We start from the raw sequence: 26,731 nt of genomic DNA, 5'->3' as shown, positions 1-26,731 counted from the left end.
GTGAGTCTCAATGCAGGGAATGCAAAATCAGCCATACTGAGCTTGATGATCCAAATACTTAATTTTCTGTCGAATCAAATGCAAATGTGCCGTCAACGGTAATGATTTTCATTTCAGCGTTCCAATTAATCTAACTCTCAAACTGTCAAGTGGATGAGTAATGAAGTGCTAATGTTTGCTGCTCAGTTTATCTCTTTGTTTCCAGACCAAAACCAAATGCGACGGTGCTTATTTTTCCTTTCTCCTCACACACAGGACAAGTGGAAACAGAATTGCTTCATACCTTCACAAAGGTGTACAAGTTTGACACTTTGTTGCTGTGTGTTCGTCTGGCTGTGCTGGTGGCCGTCACTTTGACAGTGCCCATTGTGATTTTCCCGGTAAGAAGAGGGCTTGTGATGATCCCAAACTTTCAAAACACAAGTGGCTACTTTTATTTTTGTTACTTTTGCAGACTCTCCACGTTTAACATTTATGGAAAAACTCACAACCCATCCATCACCAAATAGCTCACTCGACACTACGGTGGCCCCGCTTGTCAAAATTTAAATTTAGAACGATTGTGATGGGAGTTGACAGATTCATTCAAAGTGTCCATCGTAACTTGAGTTTCCAAAAATGTCCAACTCATCTTTCATCCATGAGATGCTAGTTCAAATCAATTTGGGATAGTATATCAACCAGAAGCAAATTTGGACAATTGCAACAAAGTTAATCGTAGCTACAGCTCGAAGGGCTATAATGAGCATAAGTGGAATGCAAATGAAAATTACAGCTTGGAACACTTCAAAACGAAGGAAGCGATACTTTGTAATTGGCTGTCTATCCCGAAACTAGAAATTTTGTAATGACGCTCAGGGTGGGAGGGAGTTTTCATTCTTCCAAGCTGCAGGGACCCAGGTTCGATTCCTAGCTTGGGCCACAGTATGTGTGGAGTTAGCACGTTCTCCCTGCGTGGTTTGCTCCAGGTGCTCTGGTTTCCTCCCATAGTCCAAAGATGTGTGGGTTAGGTTGATTGGCCATGCTAAATTTCCACTTAGTGTCCTGGGATGCGTAGGTTAGAGGGATTAGCAAGGTAAATATGTGGGGTCATAGGGATAGGGCCTTAGTGGGATTGTTGTCGGTGCAGGCTCGATGAGTCAGATGGCCTACTCCTGCACTGTAGGGATTCTATGATTCTAAGCCCCACAAGGGAACCTTGGGCTTCCTCAGCCCCAGGCTCTCCCCCCAATCACTGACTGCAGTTCCTCTCCTGAATCTCACCAATCTACTTAGCTTGTGCCAGGGACTGTACCCTCGATCCTTAGCAACCTAGGGATGTGAGGATGACACAGTGGCAGAGTGGTTAGCACTGCTGCCTCACAACGCCAGGGACCTGGGTTCAATTCCGGCCTCGGGCCCCTGTCTGTGTGGAATTTTCACGTCCTCCCTGCATCTGTGTGGGTTTCCTCCGGGTGCTCCGGTTTCCTCCCTTCCTCCAAGGATGTGCAACTTAGTTAGATTGGCCGTGCTAAATTGACCCTTAGTGTCAGGGGATTAGCAGGGTAAATACATAGGGTTATGTGGATAAGGCCTTGGGTGGTCAGTGCAGCCTTGATGGGCCATAAGGCCTCCTGAAGGATTCTATGACTCTATCCTCTGAGCTGTTCGATCTGAACTCAGGAGCTGTTTCTTGTTGTCGGGTGGGTCATCCACTCACTGGGCCTCATTCCTGGCTGGAAATTAAAATCAATTCCCTCATGTCTTAGAATTGAATAATGTGCAATTTTGGCCCCGATTCCATCACATTGATCATAGTCCTGGAACAAAGCTTTCCTGAAACCAAAACACATTGACATATCTGCCTTCCCCTAAAGATCTAACAAAGCCTGAACTTAAGGGTGGGTTGGACGCACTGGTACAAACTGTTAAAAACTAGAAAGTAATGTCCCATATTCAGTAAGTTGTGTCCGTCTCTGATATCTGATGTTGTGCATTACCAGATGTTCACTTTATATTTGTGAAGTAAGATAAAATATGCTGTGAAAAATGTTTATTTTTAATGACAATAAAAGAGATCAGGAAACAAACTGTTGTTTAAAGGTGAAGGGTGATTTAGAGGTTGGAAAATTTTGCAAAGTTTCCCCTTGTTCTATGCTTATAAAATATGCCTTGACAATGTTTTTTTCTTAAGTCGATTCACTGTTGGGTTCTCTTGGCTCTAGCACTTTGGGGTGACATTGAGGAGCCCATGCGCATTCCAGAACAGGTCCCTTCAATTGAGTGCATTCTGGGAAGTGATAAGTGTTGGTCAACCTTTTGAAAGACTCACTTGTGCTAACTGCTTCAGCAGCAGCCTGTTTTCCTTGGGTCAAGCAGTGCTAGGTCAGACCTCGATAACTTGGTCAAAATTGCAGCTGTCATTGGCACCTGGAATACTGTGAATAGTTTTGGTACCTTTATCTAAGGAAAGATACCAAACCATAGAATAGCACAGAACGCTACAGTGCAGAAAGATGCCACCCAGCCCATCGAATCTGTGCCAACTCCCCAGAAGAGCATCCCACTAGGCCCTCCCCCCACCCTATCCCCAAAACCCTGTGCATTTAGCATGGCTAATCCAGCCAACACTTACGTCTTTGGACAGTGGGAGGAAACTGGAGCATGCAGAGAAAGCCCACACAGACATGGGGAGATTGTGCAGACAGTGACCCGAGGCTGGAGTTAAAGCCGAGTCCCTGGGTCTGTGAGGCAGCAGTGCTAACCACTATGCCACCGTGCCACCCCTTCTGTCAAAACAACATGTCAACATGATGAAGCTAAGTACCGGATTATTGGCATGCCAAATAGCAGAAACAGCATGTGATGGAAAGAATTTCATAGAATCTTAGATGTACTGGCATTGGAGGCAGTCCAGAGGAGGTTCACGAGGATGATTTGTGGTTGTGGAGAGATTTTCTGATGAAGGAAGGTTGAGTAGGTCGGGCCTGTGTTCATTGGAGTTTAGAAGAATGAGAGGCGACCTTATGGAGACATATCGGATTCTCGGGGACTTCACAGGGTAGATGTTGAGAGGTTGTTTCACCTTGTGGGAGGTTCTAGAACCAAAGGGCATAATCTTGGAGTAAGGGAGTAATTCATCTAAGACAAAGGCGAGGAGGAATTCCTTCTCTCAAAGGGTAGTGAATCTATGGAATTCTTTACCACAGAGGATTGTAGAGGCTGGGTTGTCAAGGCTGAGATAGACAGATTTTTAATCAGTAAGGAAATCAAGGTTTATGGGGATAAGGGAGGAAAGTGGAGTTGAGGATCATCATATCAGATCAGTCATGATCCCATAGAATGGTGGAGCAGACTTAATGGGCCGAATGGCCTACTTCAGCTCCTGCGGTCTTAATGTAACTGCTCTGAGTCACATTGTCCCCTCCCTTCATGCAGTGTCACCCAAGTGGCCAGAGTGTGAGGAGATCCAGAATGGTGGGTCTCCCTACACGTAAGACCTTCAGTGTTTTTAAAGTAACATCAAGCATATTTTTATAAACGTTACTAAGCGGATAATGAGTAGCAATGTCGAATAATGTTTTCCTTGGCATGAAAGCAAATAAAATTGGATAAAACTGCTTCATTGACTTTATAAGCGGGAGCAGCTGGCATTGGACAGCATTTGTTGCTTGTTTTCTAGTAGCTGAATGTTTCAGGAGAAAGAAAGCAGCAACAAGGAAGCTCTGTGTTGTTTTGTGACCAAGTGAATTTGGAGCCTGTGCTGGCAGGTGTTTATGTGAGCTCTTACTCTGGTTTGATCCAACAGGTATGAAGGGCAATGACTCTTCAAATCTCTTTCTTGCATTTCTTGCCAGATCAGCCACAGTGGTGGCTTGTGTTTTGCACGCTGGCACTTCAACTTTCTGCTTTAGCCTGAAGGCCCGCTCACTTCAGCTTGGGAATTTCGGGTAAGCCAAATCAGGCAGCACCGTCTCCCTCGGTCTAGCAATCCAGCGTTTCAGAACGATGACAAGTTTATCTATTGATTTATTCTTTATTACTCACAAGTAAGGCTGACTGCAATGAAATTACTGTGAAATTCCCCTAGTCGCCACACTCCGGCGCCTGTTCGGGTCAATGCACCTAACCAGCACGTCTTTCAGACGGTGGGAGGAAACCGGAGCACCCGGAGGAAACCCACGCAGACACGGGGAGAACGTGCAAACTCCGCACAGACAGTGACCCAAGCCAGGAATCGAACCCGGGTCCCTGGCACTGTGCTAACCACTGTGCTACCACGCCGCCTTTACTGCTTATCTCACCTTTGATGAGATTAATTGAACTTTTTTTTTAAATGGCTTGCTGCAGTATATCTTACTTTAAATAGATATTGATGCAGCATCATGAAAATCTCCCATCCATACAGCTCTTGGTTAGGCTGAACATGTTTGATTTCAGGATGTTTGGCTTTGCTGCTGACACGTAAATGAATTCTCTCTGTGCAGATTGGTTCGGGTTAGGGTCTACAATAAACAAAGAACTTGCATCTTTGCATCAGGATATCTAATGTTCCAAATAAGGGATGATTTCCAAATTTTAGTCTGTGTGTAGGTTAAGTAAGGAGTTACATATCTAGTTCTAGATTTGGCTTGCTGAGGAGGTGACGCCTTCAAGTGCAGGATGTAGACTTTGAGAATGAATGATCTTTGCTGATTTCAATAGAAATGTATTCAGTCAAAACCATAAAGCATTCATAGCATCCCTACAGTGCAGAGGGAGGACATTCAGCCCATTGAGTCTGTACTCCCTGACAGAGTATTTACCCATGCAGACACAGGGAGAATGTGCAAACTCCACACAGGTAGTCACCCAAGCCTGGAATTGAACCTGGGTCCTTGGCATTGTGAGGCAGCACAGAATCGTAGAATCTCTACAGTGCAGAAGGAGACCATTCGGTCAAGATGTCTGCACTGACAACAATCCCACCCAGGCCCTATTCCTGTAACCCCACCCCATTAATCCCTCTCATCTACACATCCCAGGACACTAAGGGACAACTTAGCATGGCCGATGCACCTAAACCCCACATCTTTGGACAGTGGGAGGAAATCGGAGTACCTGGAGGAAACCCGTGCAGACATGGGGAGAACGTGTAAAGTCCACACAGACAGTGACCCAAGCCAAGAATTGAACTTAGGTCCCTGGAGCTGTGAGACATCAGTGCTAATCACTATGCCACCATTCTAATCATTGTGCCACTGTGCCGGATCAGAAGGGCATGAGATTTGGAGAGTTCTTTGATAGCTTTCCTCCATTTGACTTCCTAAAGAAAATAATTTTTCTAGAGAACACCCACTAACTACACAATTGTTTGCATTGTTCTATCCCGGTTACCTCCCTTCCAATGAATTAAGTGAATAGGGGGGAGGGGTCAAACTAGCTTAACTATGAAACAATATTTTGAAAACTATTTGGGGACTGAGCAGAAGCAGCACATTGTTCCACATCTTGGTTTCAAATCTTGCCCAAGCTGATGAGATGGCTAGGAGGCACAGACTGAGGTTTTGTATGGATTGGAACAATACTGAAACATCACTCTGAGGACATATGCATGGCTAGCTTGAGAAGTGGCAAAACTCCTCCGATACAAGTTGTGGATTCTCTTCCGATCTTGAAATTAACAGGATTATTTAACCTGGAACGTCATTGCTGATGTGAGATGCCCAAAGGAGAAAAACATTTCATTTTCTCACTTCTGACATTTGAATTAAAATAGAGAGGTGTTTTTGATAAACTAACCTTCTTTGATAATTTGCTTTAATTCACTTGACAAGTTCATTTATAATCCTAAAAATGAATGTGTTCAGCCTAATGGGAAAGACATCTGGATCAACTTTCTAATCTTAATTCTGAATGGTCTTGAATGAAACGAATTAAAATGAGATTGGTGTTTTCAATTATCCGTGTTGCATGAACAAAAACAGCTTGCTTTGAGTTTGAAACAGGGAACAACGTGCATCTGATTAGGGCCTTGTTGTGGGCACGGTTTAAGAATTAACAATGAATGTATCCAATTTTGTGTGAAGCCCTACCACACTTTGGAAGAATTTGGACTGCATTGTAACAGTGCTGAGTTTAACTGTCACCAGAAATCTCCTTCATTATCAACTGTCACGTTATTTGCAAAGACAATGTTGTAGTTCTTTTCGCCATAGGATCTGAGCACTTTGTTAGTGAGAGGTGGCTCTTCCAATCGAGGCCTGTAGGCAGAATGTGGGGTGAGTTTAATTGTCATGTATTTTGGAACCGTTACTATTCTATCACAGTGAAAAAAAAAACATTTTAAGGCGGCATCCATACCCAAATCACCTCACAATATGTTAGTGCAATTTTGCATTGCCTTGCATTTACTCATTTTTGTCTGGTCTGGTCTTTGTTCATTTTGATTTGCACAAGCTTTCCAGCCTTTCTTTTTTTGGAAATACCAGAAAGAAGGTGTAGATCCAGCTGGATGTTACTAAGTTGAAGTGCTTGTTTCAGATTATGTGGAGTTCTGCAATTGCTTTTTCATTGTGATCCAGTTCAGTTAAGTGCTACTTTTACAGATCCCCTGGCCCCATCCTCTGCATCTCAAAGGGTATCTCCAGTGTGATTCATCTAGAGCTTGTTATCCACTGCTATGTTTATGAAAGTCCTGAGGCCTCGGACAAAGCCTTGCCACAGTGTTTTGATTGATCCAAATTGAGTCAGGTCAGACTTAGACCTTTCCAAGTTCCCTCTGGATTGATTGCTACTTCAGTTTGTTCCATATAATTGAATTGGAAGACCTTAGATCAGGTTGCATCTGAAGCTGCACATTAACTGACCTGGAGGCAATCTCTGACTGATAAATGTGCTAGGCATTGTTTCCAATGCTAACCTTGGTGTTGACCAGTATTGTTGTCTTGTGGCTAAAGAGTTTAGTTTGTCTGCAGTACCTATAATGAAATGAACTTGGGTAGTCTTAATTCAGTTTCTAAAGTTCATGAGGCTACTGTACAAGACAACCCCTAATTTGACAGCTAATATAGGAAATAGTAAAGTGTCCTGTTGATGCAGCAAGATATCCTCTTTTGAAGTTAGGGTTGAAACAAAGTAGAGTTACTCTAACCATGTACACTTAACTGGGAGTGCTTAATGCTGACATCTTGAGAAGTGTTCCATTTCTCACCAATGTGTTCACCAAAAAGTGAATTTCACCTCTTTAAAAAAGATGTTAGTAGAAAAATGTGTGTATAGATTATTTAGCAGTCAGTTTTATCATAACCTGGAAAGGTGTTAATTAATTCATTCATTCAAAACTAAATAGTAGTATAGGTGTCAAGCTCAATCCTCCCACTACTGCAGCTAATGCCTAAAAGCATGTCTGTTGCACTGCAAAGAACAGAGAATCTTCAGTCTTTCAGGTCTAATATTCGGAAAGACTGGACCATCCTTTAATGTAAAGCTTTAAACATTATCCTTAGAATAGTTTCTGCTAATGTGAAAGAGCTAAGAACAACGCCTTACAAGCTTAAATTCCATAAACTGTTACCTCTGGAGCACTGCTGCCCCACAGCGTCAGGGACCCAGATTCGATTCCTGGCTTGGGGAGTGTCTGTGTGGGGTCTGCACATTCTCCCTGTGTCTGCATGGGTTTCCTCCCATAGTCCAAAATATGTGCTAGTTAGGTGCATTAGCCATGCTAAATCCTCCCTCAGTGTACCTGAACAGGTACCGGAGTGTGGCGACTAGGGAATTTTCACAGTAACTTTAATGCCTACTTGTGACACTAATAAATAAACTTTGAAACAGAATTGGAGGGCACAGGCTGGGGCACGAGGATGTGGGAAGTTCCAGCATTTGGATGGAGTTTTACAGATATGGAGCATGGGAAGGATGGAGCTCAGGAGGCTGATGAGCAGATTACTGAAGCAGTTGAGGAGAGATAACACAGTGTGCTTAAGGATATTAACTGGGAGTAAGGTAAAAGGAGACAAGAGGTGGAAATAAGCAGCCTGATGGATAAGATGTGAGATTCAGACCCAGAAATGTGTTGGCAAGGTACTGAGGTTGCACAGTATCTTGTTTGACTGGGGTAAGAAGCTATGGGGGAGATAGAATCAATAGCAAAGGTATCCGGTTTTTGGGAAAGTCTGAATAGGATGAGTTCAGTCTTCTCATCCTTGGCAACTGCTGGTATAGAGTAGCAATTGCCACGAAGGAAGTTCTGTCCCACCCACAAATGGCTGTTGGGTGTCCAGCAAAGGCATGATGGTGGAGAGGACAAGTCAGATGTCTCCAACAGATACATGTAAATGACTGAATGATTACAACCAAAGAGCAATATGCAAATGACGAAATGAAGAGAACAGAGAATGGAACTTTGAGCACTCCAGTGGGCAACTGAAGGGCAGTTTCTGGTGCTGTGCTATCTGCAATAAAGCACATAACAGAAATCTTATACAGCTGGGCTATGGAGCAGAGACAGTAAAATATCATAGAGAGTTCAATGAATGGGACTGAAATATGATCACGGTCACAAAGGATGTATGGTACTTTTGACCAGGGCTACCTTGATTTAAAGAGGTCATTATAGGAGTGGTGAACATTTAACTGGGAGGTACCAATGCACTTGAGAATACTGGAGAGGAAAGGGAGGATTCTAAGCCACTGCAATGTTCTCCTTTTCCACACTCTTGTCTATAGTTTTCAATGATATACCATTTTTCTAGCTTGAATGTATTACATATGATGGACAATTTTGAAGGTTTGCAGATATAATGCAATTACGTTGAAATTGTAATAAGGGTATGTTAATACATAATTCCTTAAAAATTTGGAATGTTGTCTTACTACTCTGATTAAGGAATTAATTGATTTAAAACAAGCCAGTTGGTATTTCTGTTGAAATAGCAGGTAGAGGAAATTTGTAATGCTGCAATTTCAGAGACTTTATTAGTGAACAAAAAGAGATTCATTTTAGTGATCTTCACAAAAACATATGTCTCGGAAAACTCCTCCCCAAGGGGTGATTCCCCACTCTGAGTCCAGGCCAGGTGACCATTACTCTGCTGTGTTGCCCTGAAAGGGACAATCACCACCAATATCATGCAACATTGTCAATCCATCTCACAAGTAATTTCATTTCAAGGTTAATTAAGCTGAAGCAAGGGTTGCTACACGGCTTGTCCTTGTAGGAGTCGAAACATATTTGTAAACCGCCTTTTTGAGCTTGCAATTGTACAGCAAAAGGACACTTCTCAGGCATCAATCATTTTTAAATCAGAGATATTTTAGTTTTACCCTTATAGCCTTCAAAAGAAGAAAAGGTCTTGCCAGTCTGTGTTAAAATATTTTCCCATACACTACACCTACTTTCGAGCAGTGTGTTAGCTCAGTTACCTGGATGACTAAGTGTGAATATTCAAATTCTTATCAGAAATACATGTTCCAAGTTGAGAATCAATTTTTCAGTGTCTCTTGAAACACTGTGAGACGACATGTTGCATAAATGATCCACCAGTGGGAAGTCTAGGACCAGGGGGCCTGGTCTAAGAATTAAAAGCAGATCTTTCAGGCGTGTAATTAGGAAACACTTCTTCACACAAAGTGTGGTAGAAGTTTGGAATGCTCTTCCCTGAGCAACAATTGCGCAAGATCAATTGTTACTTTTTAAAACAAAGACTGATGAATTTTTGTTAGCCGAAGTTATCAAGACATGCAGAGTAAAGACGGCTAAATGGAATTAGATTGCTGATCATCCGTGACTTTATTGAGTGATGCAACAGACTTGGGCGGGAGGGGAACCAAATTACCTTTTTTAAATTATTTCATGGGATATGGGCATCCCTGGCTATATTAAGTTGATATTGAATCCTACAGTACAGAAGGAGGCCATTCAGCCCATCAAGTCTACACCGACCGCAATCCCACCCAGGCTCTATCCCCTTAGCCCCACATATTTACTCCATTAATCCCCTGACGCTAGGGTCAATTTAGCATGGCCAATCAACCTAACCCGCACATCTTTGGATTGTGGGAGGAAACTGGAGCACTCGGAGGAAACCCATGCAGCCACGGGGAGAATGTGCAAACTCCACTCAGACAGTGACCCAATCCGGGAAGCAAACCCAGGTCTCTGACGCAGTGAGGCAGCAGTGTTAACCACAATGCCACCGTGCCGCCCTATGCTAGACCAGCATTTATTGCCCATCCCTAATTTTAAAGTTTTACAGATGTAATACTAATGCATTGAAATTGTAAAAGGACATGTTAACATATAATTCCTTAAAAATTTAGAGTGAAATGTTGTCTGCTACTTTGACAAAGGAATTAACTGATTTAAAACAAGCCAGATAACATTACTGTTAAAAAGGTGAGATGAGAAGGCGGTGGTGAGCTGCCTCTTGAATTGCTGCAGTCCGTGTGGTGTAGGCATGCCCACAGTGCTGTTACTAAGTCCCCAAGTGTTCATGTTTGTTGCAGACTGTGTTTGTAGCACTAAAAGGGTTAAGACAATGGTGTGATCTTTCTTGACCCGTGGCTGTTGCTTTCAGACTGCAGTTGCTGTTGCAGTGTTCTGTTTGAATGGCTCACATCAGCTCATCAAATCTTTATTCATTCCACCAGATTTGAACCTTTAGTGAAAGTTCCCTTTGAACAGCTTGAAATATTAAGTTCAGGATATTTTGGTTCTGACATTGAAAATGAGCTCGTATAGATCGGAAAGCGGATGCTATAAAATTTCTAATGTTCTGTTGACAAGGGCAGTCCTTGGGATCATTTGTTCCTCAATTTTATTTTAGATATGTTGAAGTGGGGTGGAAGGGTGTGCAATATAACATATGTTCACAAAATGTCAGAAACATTTTTTAAATAATATATTTCACCTCTACAGATCCGAACATCGATTCAGGAACTGATCTTTCCAAGGAGATCTTTCAACTGGATACGACATATTGGAATTGGAGGGATCCTGCTGATTTTAGACACCCTTCTTGTAATATTTGTTCCAAACATTCGAGATATTTTTGGTTTTATAGGTAAGTTCGCAGGCACCAGTGTGACTGACACTATATGCTGTTGCTATGAGTCGGATGTGGTACATTGGTACCATTTTATCTTTGTCTTTTTTCCTTCCGTGCTGCAGGTGCATCTGCTGCAACAATGCTCATCTTCATACTCCCCTCAGCATGTTACATCCGACTTGTGAAGAAAGAATCAATGAAGTCCATGCAAAAGATCGGGGTCAGTATTGATGTGTCACAGCAGCTCATACCAGTTTTGTCAGGAGAGCTTTGTGAGGCTGCACTCACATTCTGAACAGAAGGTTGTGTCTAGCACACACCAAATGTTTAAAGGATCTATACTTCGGGAGCACAATTCCAGAAATTCACCAGTGTAAGCAATGTCTTAGAATCACACACCCCAATCAGGCCTTTCAGCCCATTAATCCTGTTCCGCTACCCAATTAAAATCTGGCTTTTAACTCTATTTATCCATTTTTGTTTCATATCCTGTGACAGCTTTCATAGAATCATAGAATCCTACAGTGCAGAAGGAGGCCATTCGGCCCATCAAGTCTGCAACGGCCACAATTCCACCCAGGCAAACAACTTAAGAAGTAAGAGCATCTTATCCCATAACCTCATGCATTTACCCTAGCTAGTCTCCCCCGAACACTAAGGGGCAATTTAGCATGGCCAATCCACCTAACCCACACATCTTTGGACTGTGGGAGGAGACCGGAGCACCCGGAGGAAACCCACACAGACACAGGGAGAATGAGCAAAATCCACACAGACAATGACCCAAGATGGGAATCGAACCCAGATCCTTGGCACTGTGAGGCAGCAGTGCTAACCGCTGTGCCACCATGCTGCCCTTTTACCTGCCAAAACCCAACAATCTTGGTCTTGACCTGTTTAGTCAACCACCGGCACCCACAGTCTTTGTGGGGGATAGGGTTCTAGGTTTCCACTGCACTTCTTGTGCTCTTGTTCTGTATTCCCCACCAAAGGAAATTAGTTCACACTATCCAGCTGATCTCCCCTCAGCAAGGAAATACACAACCTTTCCTCATAACTTAAACCCTGATATGATTCTAGTGATTTGCATTTTAGAATCAATCTGTCATCCCTGAGGTGCCGTGTCCAAATCTAAACGTTGTATCTCGATGGGAGGAGATCAAAGCTCTGTACAACTGAAGCATCACTTCCTAACCCAACTAACCATTTTGATTACTATTTGTACCTGTGCAGTAGCTCTGAGTGATCTTCTACATGGTCACCTAAATCCATTTGCTGTTCCACAGTTTCTGGTGTCACATGATTAAAGCCATCACAGCCCAAGAATTGGCCAGTTTGTGTTCCTTTAATCTGAAAATGTTAACTGCTGTGAGTAAAGATAGATATGAACAAATATTAATTGACTTGTTCTGCAACACAATGTAACTTCTTTTGACTTGCTGTCCAATCTTCAGCCTCTATCACCTTATAAATCATTAACCGGCACATGTTTTTTCCAGTTCTATACTTGTGCATTACACACAGTTTTACCTGAATACTAAATCTGAGCCTCCGTGTTCCTGGTAGGCTAGGAAATCATCAACACCACTACCAACATTTGGCCTCGGGTCACTGTCTGTGTTTGATTTGATTTGACTTGATTTATTATTGTCACATGTGACAGCATAGAGTGAAAAGTAATGTTTCTTGCGTGCTATAGAAACTGGCAAATGTAAGTTGTCAATTGTCCTGTCTTACATAAATCAACACGGTTAAACATCTCCATCCATTTGCTTGCAATGCCTGTATGATTGGATGGGATTCCTGGTGGTGATGTAATATCCACCCTCACCTCTTCATTTGACATGAGTGTTTGTGGGGAGGGTGAAGTGTGGGGTACTGGTGTGGGAGGGGCTGCCTGCTCACGTAATTAGTTCGTAGGAGGTTTTAAAAAAAAGGACAAATTTTCAGTTCCAACCCAAGTTTCTCCTCCATTCACCCAGCTAGCAGTGATTCTGCACACCCATAATGTCCAGCTCCTTAATCTGAGCAGGATTGGAAACAGCACCTCCTTTTGTCATAGAATCCCTACAGTACAGAAAGAGACCATTTGGCACATTGAATCTGTACCAACCACAATCCCATCCAGGCCCTTTTCCCGTAACACGCATTTGCTTTGACACTAAGGGGCAATTTAGCATGGCCAATCCACCTAACCCACACATCTTTGGACTGTGGGAGAAAACCAGAGCACTCACAGGAAACCCTCGCAGACATGGGGAGAATGTGTGCAACTCCACACAGACAGTGACCCGAGGCCGGAATTGAACTTGGGATCCTGGCACTGTGAGGCAGCGGTGCTAACCGCTGTGCCACCGTGCCGCCCCTATTCCTGCTGTTCATCAGACAATGAACTGCTGAGTAATTAAGCCACAATTATGATGGAGGTTGCAGATTCATTGGGCGGGATTTTCCGGCTGCGCTTACCCCAAAACCAGAAAATCTCAGCCTAAGCCTACGGATCTTTCCGTCGCTCGCGTGCCGCCATTCCCATAATGGGCGAAACAGGAAAATTTACCCCCTTGTGTTGATTCTGCACTTGGCACCAGTTCCTGAAATGTTTAATTAGTTAGGAATTCATAAAAGCATAGGATATCTGCAGTGCCAAGGGAGGCCATTCAGCCCATCGAGTTTGATGGGCTGAATGGCTCTCTGCCTGAGTAGATTACCGAGGCCTTCTTTCCCATCCTATCCCTGTAACTCTGCACTTTTACCATAGCTAATCCATCTAACCTACACACCTCAGGACACTAAGAGGCAATTTACAATGACCAATCCATCTAAGCTGTACAACCCGAGTGCCCTGAGGAAAGCCGCGCAGACACAGGAAGAATGTGCAAACTCCATATAGGTAGTCACCCAAGGCCGGAATCGGACCCAGATCCCTGGAGCTGTGAGGCAGCAGTGCTAACCACTGTGCTGCCGTGCCACCCTAAATTCCATAACAGTTTCTGGTTCCAAATGGAAATGTTTGACTCTTATTGACACTTCGAAGGATGAATAGCTCTTTAGTGAAACAAATCATGAAACGTAACCTTTTTTTTGTACCTCTTCTTCTCTAGGCTATGATTTTCCTAATCATTGGAATCATTTTCATGATTGGAAGCATGACTCTTATTGTTATTGACTGGATCCACAACCCACCAGGTTCAGGTGGCCATTAACCAGATGATGGGACCTACTGAATGGAACCAGCAGTTTTTTTGCATTTTATAAACAGCCCTGGAAAACAGCCAGATGCCATTCCTCGTTTGTTTTTTGACAGCAAGATTCCAGAGACTTGAAAACACAAGAGTTAAGGTTAGATGTTGTCTGTAACTAACTGAAGATCCGTTCTTACAACGGATTGTTTTACTTAGGCTTACAATGTCTTTGGACTTTTAAAGTAAAAATCCAGATCCTGGATAGGTAGAATGTGCTGTGAACAAACACACAATAGAACAATACCACAGTGCAACTTAACTGCTAGTGCAGTTAATTTTAGAAAATCTGTACCTGTTGCTCAAATACTGGAAACCTTCTTGTATATAGTTTGTATATTACACCAAGCATGCATTTTTTAACTTGCAGGACATGTTAGGCCCCTGTTGCATTTTGCCTCTTATCTTTTAAGGTACAGGAAATGCATCTAGCTGGTGAAGTCTGTTGGGCATGTAAACAGAGAGCACCACCCCCCTCCCTTTTTTTTAAAGAGCATCTTTATTTTTCAAATGAAGATTAAAATGGAATAAAATGGGTTTGGTTAGCAATTTTTGCATGTCTGTAGTTAAAGTCCTGAACCTGTATCTCAACTACTCACTCTTTCCTTCTCCATTCTGTGCCCACATTCTCCACTTTGATTTTGGTGGTGAGTATCTGGAACAAGCTGCCAGAGGCAGTAGTAGAATTTTGTCTTTTAAAAAGCATTTAGACGGTGAAATGGGTAAGATGGGTATAGAGGGATATGGGCCAGATGTGGGCATTTGGGACTAGCTTAGTGGTTAAAAAAAGGGTGGCATGGACAAGTTGGACCGAATGGCCTGTTTCCATGCTGTAAACCTCTATTACTCTATGCTTCCAACCAGTCACAGTGCCTGGAACTAGTAGTTTGGAATAGCGACAGGCTTCTTGTTACAAATGAAAGAATCAGAAGATTAGGTACACAATTGTGCCTTCTATGATACCTGATTGGAAAAGCTAACTTATTTCATTCTAATCTTTAACCTGCAGAAATATGCAATGTGTAACCAAGCTGGAATATAAGTGTAGCATTATTTATTACCTTTCTCAGAATGGTAGAAAGTGCAGTTCAATCCAAAACATTTTGACCATTTTGCAAGATCCACTTAAGCAAATAAGCTGTATCCCCCTTTTCCAGACAGGATATATCACTGCTTTACTTTTGAAGCATGTCTTATGAATGGTGCTTTGCAAATACTTTCTAAAAAATAATCACAAGAGTAAGTGTTGGTTTAATTAATAGTTTTGTCTTCCATATCTGAACGGAAAGGTGTTAAGAGGCAAAATGTTCTAGTAACTAAGTACTTGGTTTCATTAAGCCAGCACCAGTTGTCAAGAATGTTATGCTGCAGACAACTGTGATTTCATCAATGTACATAATTCGCATTTTTTTTATGAGCTGATATTTTTGAAATTAAAATGTATAGTACTTTTATCTGTTCAGTTACCTTTTTTAAAAAAAAAGTATCTCTAGAAAGATCAATAATCCAGATTTATTTTTAAACTAGTCTTTGCTCGATTTCTGAGTGTTTGTTATTTTAATTGTTGGTTTCCAACACTGCTTAACTGTGCACCGCATTTTAATATGAACCTTCATTCAATTGCACAATATACTTTGACATCTGCATTAGCTGCTGAAAGGTTGCTCTGATTTCCCATGCTTAATATTTAGCAATCAATGACGTGCTTTGAGAATAGTGTTTTTTCAAAAAAATATGTAATGGAAAAGCAGCTCAAACTTCCTTAGCTTGGTAATAATGCTCTGAAGTTTTGATATCCCAACAGATTTCTAAGGGATTTTTGAAGCCAGGAACTTCAAAACTAGTTTGTTTCTCTTCCTAGTGTACATCAGCAATCATTTTTTTGCATTACCTTGTGAGCAAGCTTGTATCATGGTGAAGATCTGTGACCATTATGATGGACAGAAAATGCCCAGCAGAGGTATTTTTAATTAACTAGCCAAAGTGGAACTTTATTTATAGAGCTAAGCATGTGTGACCAGTGAATATTTCCAATGACGTGATTTATTCTTGTGTGGGTGTGTTTGATTACACAAATGGTGTCTTCACTTGAGTCTTTTACGCCTTGTAAATAGGGATCCCCATGGTAAATGTATGTACGTTTTGTTGTCTGCTGAAACGCAACAGTCGACCTCTACGTTGTGAGGGATATTTTTTGCACAAACCATTTTTCTGTCGGTTGATTTCCGATGGCTTCAGTGTCACCATAGGTGGTCTCAAGGGAGAAAATGGCACAGGTTGAAAGAGTGGTAAGGGGGAGAAGTCAATACATGGTCCTGTTAAAAGGAAAAGAGGAGCCGTCAAGGGCACTGAGGGTTTGGAGGCCAGATGTGGAATTGTGTCACCTCAAACAAAGTGTTTCACTCCACCAGCCTCTCCATGGGATTGAACCTCATGGGTACCAAAGTTTAGTCACTGAGTGACCCTGACACTAAGACTCAGTCCTGTGATGTTCCAGTCGGACGGCCTCCCATCATTCGTATTTGCTGCTTCAAGGGTTATTATAGAGGTTCTACGGAAATCAGACAGCATGCCATTTGATGCTTAGATAATAAGCATTTGAGGTAGAGGCATGGCCATGTATAGTAGACCCAGGAGTATTTCAAGCTGCTTTTAAAAGCCTGATGAGCAATTTAGCCTGAAAATCTTTGAAGGATATTTTTCAATTCAGCATTTTTAATTTGCCACAAAATGACAACTAATCTTTTTTTCTTGATGTTTTTTTCTCAAGTGCTTCTTTTAAAAAGAAACCACCAGTTCTTAGTCTGTTCAATGAAACAAAACCTCTCAAATGCCTTATCTTGATCCTTTCAGAGCAGTGTTTGTTTCATTTTATGATATAAATTATGCACAGTATTCACGAAATGACTCATGTTTTTGTACAGGTAGGTGAGTGAAGCTGCCACAGCAAGATACAAATTGCGTTTTGGTTGACTTAAAATTGGTATAACCTTTCTGACTTAACAATGCTGGAAAGACAGGCTTCTTTTTTTGTATTCAGAAAATAAAAATTGTGGAAAAAAAAAACTTAACGCTCAATAAAGCTGCTTAAAGACATTTTCCTCATGTTGTTATGGTGAATTTGTGCGAATGATCTTTCTGAGCCGTGGATAACGAACTGTAAATGAATTAAAGTGCAACTTGGCAAAACATTGTTTGACTTGCACCAGCTGGAACAGATGCACAGCTAGGTCATTCAAAAAGAGATTCTGGCAAAACTTGTGGATGGGAAATGGAGAGATCAGTGGATGAGAGTACCAAGTCTGATTGGACATATTCCTGAGGGTTTCATCAGATCCCTGCCTGCCTTCAACCATTCAATCCAGTCTGACTGTATTTCTTCCTCCTCTTCTTAAATCCCTGCAGTGCAGAAAGAGGCCATTCGACCCATCAAACCTACACCAACAATAATCCTACCCAGGCCCTATCCCCATAACCCCATATATTTACTCTGCTAATCTCCTTGACACTAAGGGACAATTAAGCATGGCCAATTCCCCTAACCTGCACATCTTTGGACTGTGGGGAGGGGTGGGGAGCTGGAGGGAAATCCAAACAGACACAGGTAGAATGTACAAACTCCACACAGTTACCCAAGGCCGGAATTGAACACGGTTCCTGGCGCTGTGAGGCAGCAGTGCTAACCACTGTGCCATCGTGACACATTCTTCTAGCTTCACCCATTCACCACAGTGCTGGTTGATCACTCCTCTCCATTTCTTCCTGTAACTCCCCATTCCACTTCCAATCCCACCACTACATCCTTCCACCTGATCTTTCTTGCTGTCTCATTGCCCTCACTTGTCTTCTTTCCCTCTCTGTGACAGATATCCAACCCAATTTCAGTCACTTCTCAGCTATTTTCCTCACAATCTCCATAATCTCCCCTGATCCTCTGGTGTACTGCTTCCTGATCTCATCAATTCATTAGTCACTGGTTCTCTCTTCTTGGTTTTCCCAAATTTCTTCATCTCTCACATACATTGGCACAGTGGTTAGCACAGCTGCTTCACAGCACCAGGGGCACAGGTTCAATTCCCAGCTTGGATGACTATCTGTGTGGAGTCTGCACTTTTTCCCCATGACTGCATGGGTTTGCTCCAGATGCTCTAGTTTCCTCCCACAGTCCAAAAGACGTGCTGGTCAGGTGCATTGGCCATGCTAAATTCTCTCTCAGTGTACCCAAACAGGGGCCGGTGTGTGGCGACTAGGGGATTTTCACAGTAACTTCATTGAAGTGTTAATGTAAACCTACTTCTGACACTAATAAATGAAATTTAACTTTTAATTGCCTTGTAGATGCGTCCTTTCAGCTGTACCTTTCTATCACACAATAGTCCACTGAACGTCTTCCAATTACTTTAATCAGACCAAATCCATAGCTTCATTCACACCTCCAATATCTTTTATATCTGATAAATAAAATGTTCAATGAAAGAAGTCTCTTGGTCTGTTGGCTCTAACTCTCCCGCGCAATGAATGTCAACAAGGGCTGGCTATAGAACAAACCCTGTTCTAATCGGCAATGTCACATAGATGAGCCTGAGGTCCATGAAATTTAACAGCAGCGGAAGCCTTTTGCCCCATCATGCCAATGTCACCTATTTCTCTGCTGTTTCTCCAAAGCTTCCTTTTAAGATTTATGTTTATCCAGTTCTATTTTCAGTTGTTACTGAAGGTGCCCCCACCAGTTTATGTGGCAATGCCTTCCAAATCATTGGGTGCCATCTTAACCTGCAGTTCACGCCACATCCCCACTGCAGCGAGGTCAGAGAATTTGGCAACCAGCCAAATCTCTGTTCACTGCGGTGGGATGGGGAAGTCCCACCAGCGTGAACGGTGGTAAGATTGTAACTGTATGTAAAAATAAAATTCTCCTTGTCTCTCTGCTCCCCTGTTTTGCCAATTTAATTTTTATTTATAATTTTTACCTTTTATGTGGAACCTTATCAGACATTTTCTGGAAAACCATATAGAGAACATCTAGAAACATTCCACAACCAAAAGTTCAAATTGAGAAATTTGACACGTTAATTGTATATTAATTGTGTGCAGGTAGCCCCTATAAATAAGCACAAACTAAATTGTGGTGTGTAACTCTAAATAAATATAAAACTGTACAAAGATTGGCTCTGGTTCTATCCTTCACCAACTAGTTTTGAGAGCAGCATGGTAACACAGTGGTTAGCACTACTGCCTTTCAGCGCCAGGGACCCAGGTTCAATTCCAGCCTCAAGTCACTTCTGTGTGAGTCTGAACTTTCTCCTCGTGTCTGCGTGGGTTTCTTCCGGGTGCTCCAGTTTCCTCCCACAGTCCAACGATATGGAGGTTAGGTTGATTGGCCACACTAAATTGATTCTATGTCAAGGAGATTAGCAGGATAAATATATGGGGTTATGGGAATAGAGCCTTAGGGGAATTGTGGTCAGTGCAGACTTGATGGGCTAAATGGCCTCCTTCCACACTGTAGGGATTCTATTATTTTATAGCTTACCAGTGTAGAACATCATGCTTAGCAAAGAGGAAGATTCTTTGATGTGCTGCCACGGAAGTGAACTTTTCAAGTACCTTGGAGGTTTGTAAGCCTGGAGGGAATTATGGAGTTCAGAAGGGTAACCATGAAAGTGATTTGAAAGCATGAATGAAAATTTTAAAACCAAGACATTGCCCAGCGTTGAGCCAACTTAAGTCAGCAGACACAGGAGTGATCAGGGAGCAGAACTTAGAACCATAAAGTTTGTACAGCGCAGAAAAGGCCCTTCAGCCCATTGAGTCTGCACTGACAATAACTACCACGCAAGTCACGCTAATCTCATTTTTCCACATCCCATATCCTTGAATGTCATGATGTTTCCAGTCCTCATCCAAATATTTTTTAAAGTTTGTAAGGCTTCCAGCCTTCACTCTCTCCCCAGGAAATGCATTACAGATTCTGACCAGTGAAAACTGAGTGAAAATTGTTTTTCTCAAGCCCCCTCTGAATCTCTTGTCCCTTACTCTAAAACTATGCCTCCTCGTGACTGACCCCTCAGCCAAGGGGAACAGCTGCTCCCTATTCATCCTGTCCATACCCCTCATTAATGTATAGTCCTCAATCATGTCCCCCCTCGGCCTTCTCAGCTCTAAGGAAAACAATCCAAGCCTATCCAGTCTCTCCTTATTGCTTAAATACTCCATCCCAGGCAATATCCTGGTGAACCCCCTCTGTACTCCTTGTAGTGCTATCACAACCTTCCATAGTGAGCTGACTAGAACTGCACAGAATACTCTAGCTGTGGTTTAATCAATGCTCTATCAGCTCCAACATTACCTCCTTGCTCTTATACTCTATGCCATGACTAATGTAAGCAAGTGCCTCATATGCCTTCTTAACTACCCTGTTCCCCTGTTCTGTTGCTTTCAAGGATCTAGGAATGAGCACCCCGTGTTCCTCTGAACTTCCTAGTGTCCTGCCTTTCATTAAATACTCCCTCATCATGTTACTTCTTCCAAAGTGTATCACCTCACACTTAACACCACCTGCCACTGCTCTGATCATCTGACCGATCCATCTATATCTTCTTGTAACCTGCGACCTCCTTCTTCACCATTAACCAATCTTGCAAACTTGCTTATCATTCCCTCCACAGTCTCATCTATACCACTTGGTGTGGTTTTAGATGTAGGCGGCAGAATATTAGATGGAGATCTGTAGGAAACAGGCCAGGGATGCATTGAAATACTCAAATCTAGAGGTAATAAAGGTCCAGGTGAGAATTCCTGCAACAGGTGACCTGAGGCAAGGGAGGTGTAATGGATATAAGTGGTCTTAGTGATGGGGTCGGTCAGTTGGGGTCAAATATGAAATGTGAACAGTCTGTTTCAGCCTCAGACACTTGCCAGGGCTGGAGCTGGAGCTGATGACAACGGATCAGGTTTTGTGGCAATGACCAACATCGATGCTTTTGGTCATCCGTGAGCTTGGTTAGAGAAAGTCTGGAAACCAGGCACACAGCCAAACAATTCAGCCTAGGCTGTGGAGAGAGCCAGGAGGGGTTGTGGTGAGGGGGAGCTGGGTATTGTCTGCATACATGTTGAATTCAGACAGTGCTGCCAAGGAACAGCATGCAGGAGGTGAGAGATGGGGTGAGAGTCCCCGGATTTGGAATTGTACCCACCGAGAGGTGAGAGTGTAATCACTGAACCAGGGCTAACACGAAGGTATGCCACAAAGAGCTGGCAAGCCATCTGCCAAACATTACCAGAGACATCAAAACTCACCACTGCTCTCAACTAATAGGCCTGTAAGAATCAAGTCAGCTAGATGCAAGAATTCTTGGTGAGGTCTTACATTCCATTAAAAGGAGTCTACTGTTTGTAATAACTATGGTATAGAAGTTTTATTTTAAATAAATGAGTATTGTCAATTCAAGAATCAATTGAGAGCAGGTCCCTGGCTGAGTAAAATTAAACATCATTAACAATTAGTCAAAATATTGCAAGGAGTGACTAAATTAGTTACTGAGCAGCGCGGTGGCATAGTGGTTAGCACTGCTGCCTCACAGCGCCAGGGACCCAGGTTCGATTCTAGCCTTGGGTGACTACCTGTGTGGGGTTTGCATATTCTCCTCACGTCTGCTTGGATTTCTGTGTTTGCATGGGTTTCCTCTGCATGCTCCAGTTTCCTCCCACTCTCCAAAGATGTGCGTGTTAGGTTGTTTAGCCATGTAAAATTGCCCCTCAGGATGAGGGAACCAGCAAGATAAATATATGGGGATAGGGCTCTGGGTGGGGTTGTGGTTGGTGCCAACCCAATGGGCTGAATGACCTCCTTCTGCACAGTAGGGATTCTCTGATTCTAGATATTTGATTTCTGGAAAGAAAGGTTGCGGGGTCAGGGTTGCTGAGAGAGGGAATAAAGTCTCCTTCTTGTGTTCTGGTCTTTTTACAGTTACTGAATCTACCAAACAGAATCCATTGTACTTGCAATGTGGTTTGTTTTTGACGAGACTGAGCAGCCTCTTCGGCAGCGAGTGAGTTGAACCAGTGGATCTATTTTTGTTTCTGCAACACCAAAGTGCAGACTCAGTTCTCAATGTATCATATTAGAGCAGGCGATGACGTCTGCAGCGCTTTTCGACACTTAATCACAGCTGAAGAGTAACTCAAAACCAACCACTTACATGCAACCAACCACAGAGCACTCGAAAGGTCAAAGTTTCGGTACTTTGGATTGGGGCTATGTACAAAGCCTGCAAAATGGCTACACATTCTAGAGGCTGCCTCAGGAAATATTGATGGGGTATGCCAATATATAACAACATGGGGGACGTTTACAGAGGCAACCTTATCTGTAAGACTAAAATAAAATATTGTTAAGGTGCCCATTTATGCTACACAATAATCTGAAGTTTCTTTCCAGGCTCCCTCTGTCTAAAACCACTTAAAGATAAAGCCTGCTGGAGTGTTCAGATTCCTGCTGAAAGCACAGAGAAGTTGCTGCTAACCTTTGTTGCTTCAATACATGGAAAGGCAAAGTGGCTTTTCAGATATATTTAAAGATAAATCCTCTTTGCGTGTGGGTAGTTCACTTTATTTGCTCTGCATCATAAAAACTAAACCAGCCTTGCTTTATCCATAGTGCTAGCTTTGGCTCAATAATCTCAACGGTGCTTTGCTGAGCCTAGCTTTATAACCCCGCTCCAGATACTTCAGCGTACAACTTGGCATTTTAGTGTAGTGCTGAGGGAGTGCTGAGTTGTTGGAGGTGCTCTCTTCCATGAAACTTTAAATGATGCCCTGTCCTTTCTCACAGATAACAGGGAAACGATGGCCTAGTGATATTATCACTAGACTATTAAACCAGAAACTCAGCTAATGACCCGGGTTCGAATCCTGCCATGGCAGATAGTGGAATTTGAATCAATACAAAATCTAGAATTAAGAATCTACTGATGGCCATGATTGTCAGAAAAACTCATCTGGTTTATTAATGTCCTTTAGGGAAGGAAATCTGCTGTCCTCTCCTGGTCTGGCCTACATGTGACGCCAGAGCCACAATTATGTGGTTGACTCTCAGCTGCCCTCTAACTAGGGGTGGGGGCAACAAATGCTAGCCCAGACGGTGATGTCCATGTCCCACGAATGAATAAAAAAAAGATACGCATGCTATGAATTGACGAAGAGAAGATGAATTCATCCAATGCAGTACTTATATCCCAAACAACATAATTAAAACAAATAATTTGTGTTAATTCCAATGGTTGTGAAAGAATAAGTCTAAAGTTGGCCTGTACCTTAAAACAGGTCTATGTCCAAGACAATAAAATCACAGACTCTCCTAGTTCCTCCCCAAAATGAACTAGTTTACATGCCCTTGCAATGATTTCCTACTCTTTCCCTGACTGGTTAATTACCAATTTAAATCATGTAGCACAAATATAACATGAATAATCGAGTCAGTAATTTTATTGCTCTTTGTGGAAACTTGCTTTTATATAATACAATATTAACAAAGAGAATACACTTTAAAAGTCTTTGATAGCATACAATGTACTTTGGGGTATTTTGGAGTTTCTATATAAATTTACCTTCTTCTCTTTCAGAAAGTTTACAGTACCACAGTACTGGAACTATCTACTTTGATCTCATATCCCTGCCTCTGCACTAAAATCCTTTTGTAATAAAATGGTAACGGGTGCCGAAATCAGGGAGAAGTCAGTGATAGGAAACAAAATATTAAAAAAGCAATTTATCAACACACTACTTGGGGGGGAAAAGACTCAGAAATTCAAGGTTGATTTATGCACTCTATTAAGTTACTGAGTAAACATTTCTTCATGTAATATCCTGGAGCTGCACATAAGAACATTTTGTCTCAAAAAATATTTTCGAAAAGTTGCAAATCCTTGTGTTGTGTGTGCAGTTTGGGTTGCCTGCGTGCAATAGTTTTGTTTCTCAGTCCATTACTATAGGAGAAATAATAGAAAGCATGAATGTGAGTATACTTAGACATTTCTGAATCATTGTACACGTCAGGAAGGACAATGGTGTAAAACAGAAAGAAGTGGAAACTAAGGAAGCCCTAAGGCTCAACTTAAGATTCAGGGCTGAATCTTCATCTTGGCTTGACAAAAAGACTCAAGATATTGAAAACAAATTTCCCCTTCGATCTGTCAATGACAACCCTAATGTCACAGGACATGTGGGCAGCGTCCCTACCCCAACCAAACTAAACCTCTTCCCGCCGATTGGACGTTTGTGTGGGACTCTTTTAGGGGTGGGAAATCAAATCCCAACTCCTGCGGCCTCAGTTTTTCCCATTCCCATATCCATTCCCAACTTTCTTTGGAACACAGAAGTTCAGCTCCTAATTGTCCATGCATTGATCCTGGTGACTGTATCCAACAAGACATGTTTTCCTACGTTCCCTGCAGAAGCTGATAACCATTGGGCTCATAATCCAGAGTCCCAGGGTAATGCTCTGGAGACCTGCGTTCGAATCCCATCACAGCAGATTGTGAACTTTGAATTCAATAAAAATCTAGAATTAAAAATCTAATGATGACCATGAAACTACTGTCAATTGTCATAAAATCTCACCTGGTTCACTGCGTCCTTTAGGGAAAGAAATCTGCCATCCTTACCTGTTCTGGCCAATATGTTTAAGTCTAAGTTTATTAATTAGTGTCACAAGCCTGCTTATATTAACACTGCAATGAGGTTACTGTGAAAATCCCCTAGTGACTCCAGAGCCACAACAACACGGCTGACTCTCAAATGCCCTCTGAAATGGAGACAGTTAGGATCGGGCAATAGATGGTACCCCAGACAACGATGCTAAAGTCCCATAAATGAATAAATTTTAAAAACCATGACAACGGATGTGATATAAAGAAGGTTTCCAACTAATGACCATGGATGAAAGAGTAATGTTAGAATAATGAGGTTTATAAGACATTTATACACAATTTATAAGACTGTATCTTCAAATTTAGGGTAAATGATGGGGTCCTGTGATGTGTTCAGAGGTCTACCTGACAGCAAGCCTGGGTGGTTTGATTATTAAAGGTCAAAGAAAGGCTTAGATTGTTTTGCTGAGAAAAGTGCATGGAATTTATGCTTGGAAATATTGGCAACAGTCTCTGCATTTACCATGGGCACACTCCAAGCATCCGAATATTCCAGAAAGGTACTGTAGGTGTCGGGTTAGAAACAGTTGTGCTGCAAACTGTCCTTTACTTCAAGCTGAAAGAAATTTGGGGTCAGGTATTGCTAAACAGCATTTCTACTCGAATGCAAGGTGTTTAATGTTGCCATGTGGAAGAGGATAGAGGAATCCATTCCTGAGATCAGGTTACAGGCTTCCTTACAAATCAATGAATGTTGCAGATAGAAAGCAGAATTTCTAAGTGATAAGCAGAAAGAAGTGGCTGCTTGACTTTGTAAGCTACCATAGCTGGATGTGGAAGGGAGATCATCTCCAGAGATGCATCCTCCAGCCATCTGGAGATCGTGGGAGATTTGTCCCAACATAGCAAGGGGGAGAAGTATCATCAGGACAGGTTTCACTGCTGTTGGTGGATTTAGTAAACCCTTTGGAAAGTGAGCAAATTGCCTGATTATGGTCACTCAACAAACCCAATGAAGTCTGGGACTGTTTTCTGAAAGGATTGTACTTCTGTGGAGAACGTTATGGATGATTACTATAAAGGGGGAAAGTCCATCCTGTAGGTTAATGTATCTGTTGCCTACAATGTGTATGTTGCCTAGCATGGGTGGCATGGTGACACAGTGGTTAGCTCTGCAGCCTCACAGCACTGGAGACCTGGTTTCAATTCCGGCCTCGGGTCACTGTCTGTGTGGAGTTTGCACATTGTCCCCATGTCTGTATGGGTTTCCTTCAGTTGCCCCAGTTCCTCCCACAGCCCAAAGATGTGTGAGTTAGGTGTATTGGCCATGCTAAATTTCCCCAGAGTGTCCCAAAATGTGCAGGTTAGGGACCTCAGTAGGGCAAGTGTATAGGATAATGGGGATAGGTTTGGGGGTCTGGGCGTGGGTAAGATTTTTTTCAGTGTTGGTGCAGACTCAAAGGGCCTAATGGCCTCTTTCTTCAGCGGGAATCTCATTACATCACCAGCAAGAGGGTAGGAAGAAGCAGATAATGGGAGCTCACCGGCAAGATTCTCGTTGTCCAATTCTCACGATATTTTGTGCCCATCTCACCATATGCACTCATGACGAATACAGTTGCATAACTGTAGCACGTGTGCAGCAGTAAGAAGATGAACTGCAATCATTTGAAAGAAAGAAAGAATACATAAGAAGTGAGGAATCAAAGATAAGATGGAAAGAAATGGAAATAGGAAAGGTGGAACTGACTTCAGCAGCCCAGGAACCAGTGGGGAGAAAAAAGAACTGCGGCAGCAGTGTTACAGACAGTCCCAATAACATGATGTTCCAGCA

The 26,731-nt window shown here is 42.4% G+C and overlaps 1 protein-coding gene across 5 annotated transcripts in view; it reads left to right on the top strand.

Annotated features, from left to right (window-relative positions):
- Positions 1-17,338, top strand: part of slc38a4 (solute carrier family 38 member 4) — a 120,502-nt gene extending 103,164 nt beyond the window's left edge. For all 5 annotated transcript variants that reach the window (XM_080191259.1, XM_080191260.1, XM_080191256.1 and 2 more), the window contains 4 exons: positions 256-380; positions 10,880-11,024; positions 11,132-11,229; positions 14,111-17,338. In XM_080191259.1, coding sequence (XP_080047385.1) covers positions 256-380; positions 10,880-11,024; positions 11,132-11,229; positions 14,111-14,212 — 470 coding nt within the window. In that variant the 3' untranslated portion in view covers positions 14,213-17,338. The remainder of the gene's footprint in view (positions 1-255; positions 381-10,879; positions 11,025-11,131; positions 11,230-14,110) is intronic.
- The last annotated feature ends 9,393 nt before the right edge of the window (positions 17,339-26,731 follow it).

This window comes from Carcharhinus amblyrhynchos, chromosome 6, assembly GCF_965287045.1.
Source record: "Carcharhinus amblyrhynchos chromosome 6, sCarAmb.v2.hapA, whole genome shotgun sequence".
Taxonomy (NCBI): Eukaryota; Metazoa; Chordata; class Chondrichthyes; order Carcharhiniformes; family Carcharhinidae; genus Carcharhinus; species Carcharhinus amblyrhynchos.
This window is presented reverse-complemented; position numbering and strand designations above follow the sequence as displayed.